Below are 790 nucleotides of genomic sequence, written 5' to 3'. Positions count from 1 at the left end.
ACTTCAATGATAATTACCAAGATCTTTACGATAACTGGATAACTTAAAGTTAAACGGATATCCTGAACTTCTTCAACCCCTTTGAACGGAACAAGACCTCTGTTGACTTCCGGTAAACTCCCCCAGAGGCCCGGATTGGTTCTTGTTGTTTAGCCTAAATGTTTAATGTTTATGCAATGGCGGCCTTCGAAATGTCATTTGACTTGGTACTTCGTGACTAGTGTCTAATTTCTTGTATCCCCTGATGTGAGTAGCTTATATTTGCAGACATAGTTGTTGTATTTACTGGCTCAGTTTTCTTTCTCTTGTTTGGATCAAACACGTCTCAATGAGAGGTACAGGGCCCTTTGTTGAAAATTTAATCGAGACTGGACTTTTAAAATATTTTTTGTCGGCGCGCCTTTGCCTCTGCTAGCCAATTGCATTGTGCCATGGTTTCAGTTTTAGTTTCAGTTTCGCATTTCCCCATAAAAGTAGGTCTAGATCTAGATCTAGAGGAAGCAGGTCATATCATCATTGTCGTGTTACTGAAACGAGCTTCTAGATAATCTAGGTCTAGACTAGCCTATAGTTTAGATTGTTAGATTCTAGATTCTAGATCTAGTCTAGATCTAGATCTAGAATCTAGATATCTAGATCTAGATCTAGATCTAGATCTAAATAGATGGCACTCCAGTTCACTGGTTATCTGGCTCCCCAGTCTGAAGTCAAAGTAAGTAGATCTAGCTTAGTAGGGTGGGGTGGGCCTGGGGAAGTAAGATGGAGAGAGAAAAAGTAGGCTGCGGTTATA

The 790-nt window shown here is 40.1% G+C and overlaps 1 protein-coding gene across 2 annotated transcripts in view; it reads left to right on the top strand.

The window, feature by feature from the left end:
• The first annotated feature begins 225 nt into the window (after positions 1–225).
• LOC101844973 overlaps positions 226–790 on the top strand; it is a 37,519-nt gene continuing 36,954 nt past the window's right edge. The window contains exon 1 of one of the 2 annotated variants that reach the window (XM_005091384.3): positions 226–246. Coding sequence is in view for 1 of the 2 variants with exons in the window: in XM_005091381.3 (XP_005091438.1) it covers position 712 (1 nt within the window). In the remaining variant the exon portion in view is untranslated. Of the gene's footprint in view, positions 247–464; positions 713–790 lie in introns of those variants that run through there. The other variant, XM_005091381.3, reaches the window with a different exon arrangement.

Source organism: Aplysia californica, unplaced genomic scaffold (genome assembly GCF_000002075.1).
Source record: "Aplysia californica isolate F4 #8 unplaced genomic scaffold, AplCal3.0 scaffold00029, whole genome shotgun sequence".
NCBI lineage: Eukaryota > Metazoa > Mollusca > Gastropoda > Aplysiida > Aplysiidae > Aplysia > Aplysia californica.
This window is presented reverse-complemented; position numbering and strand designations above follow the sequence as displayed.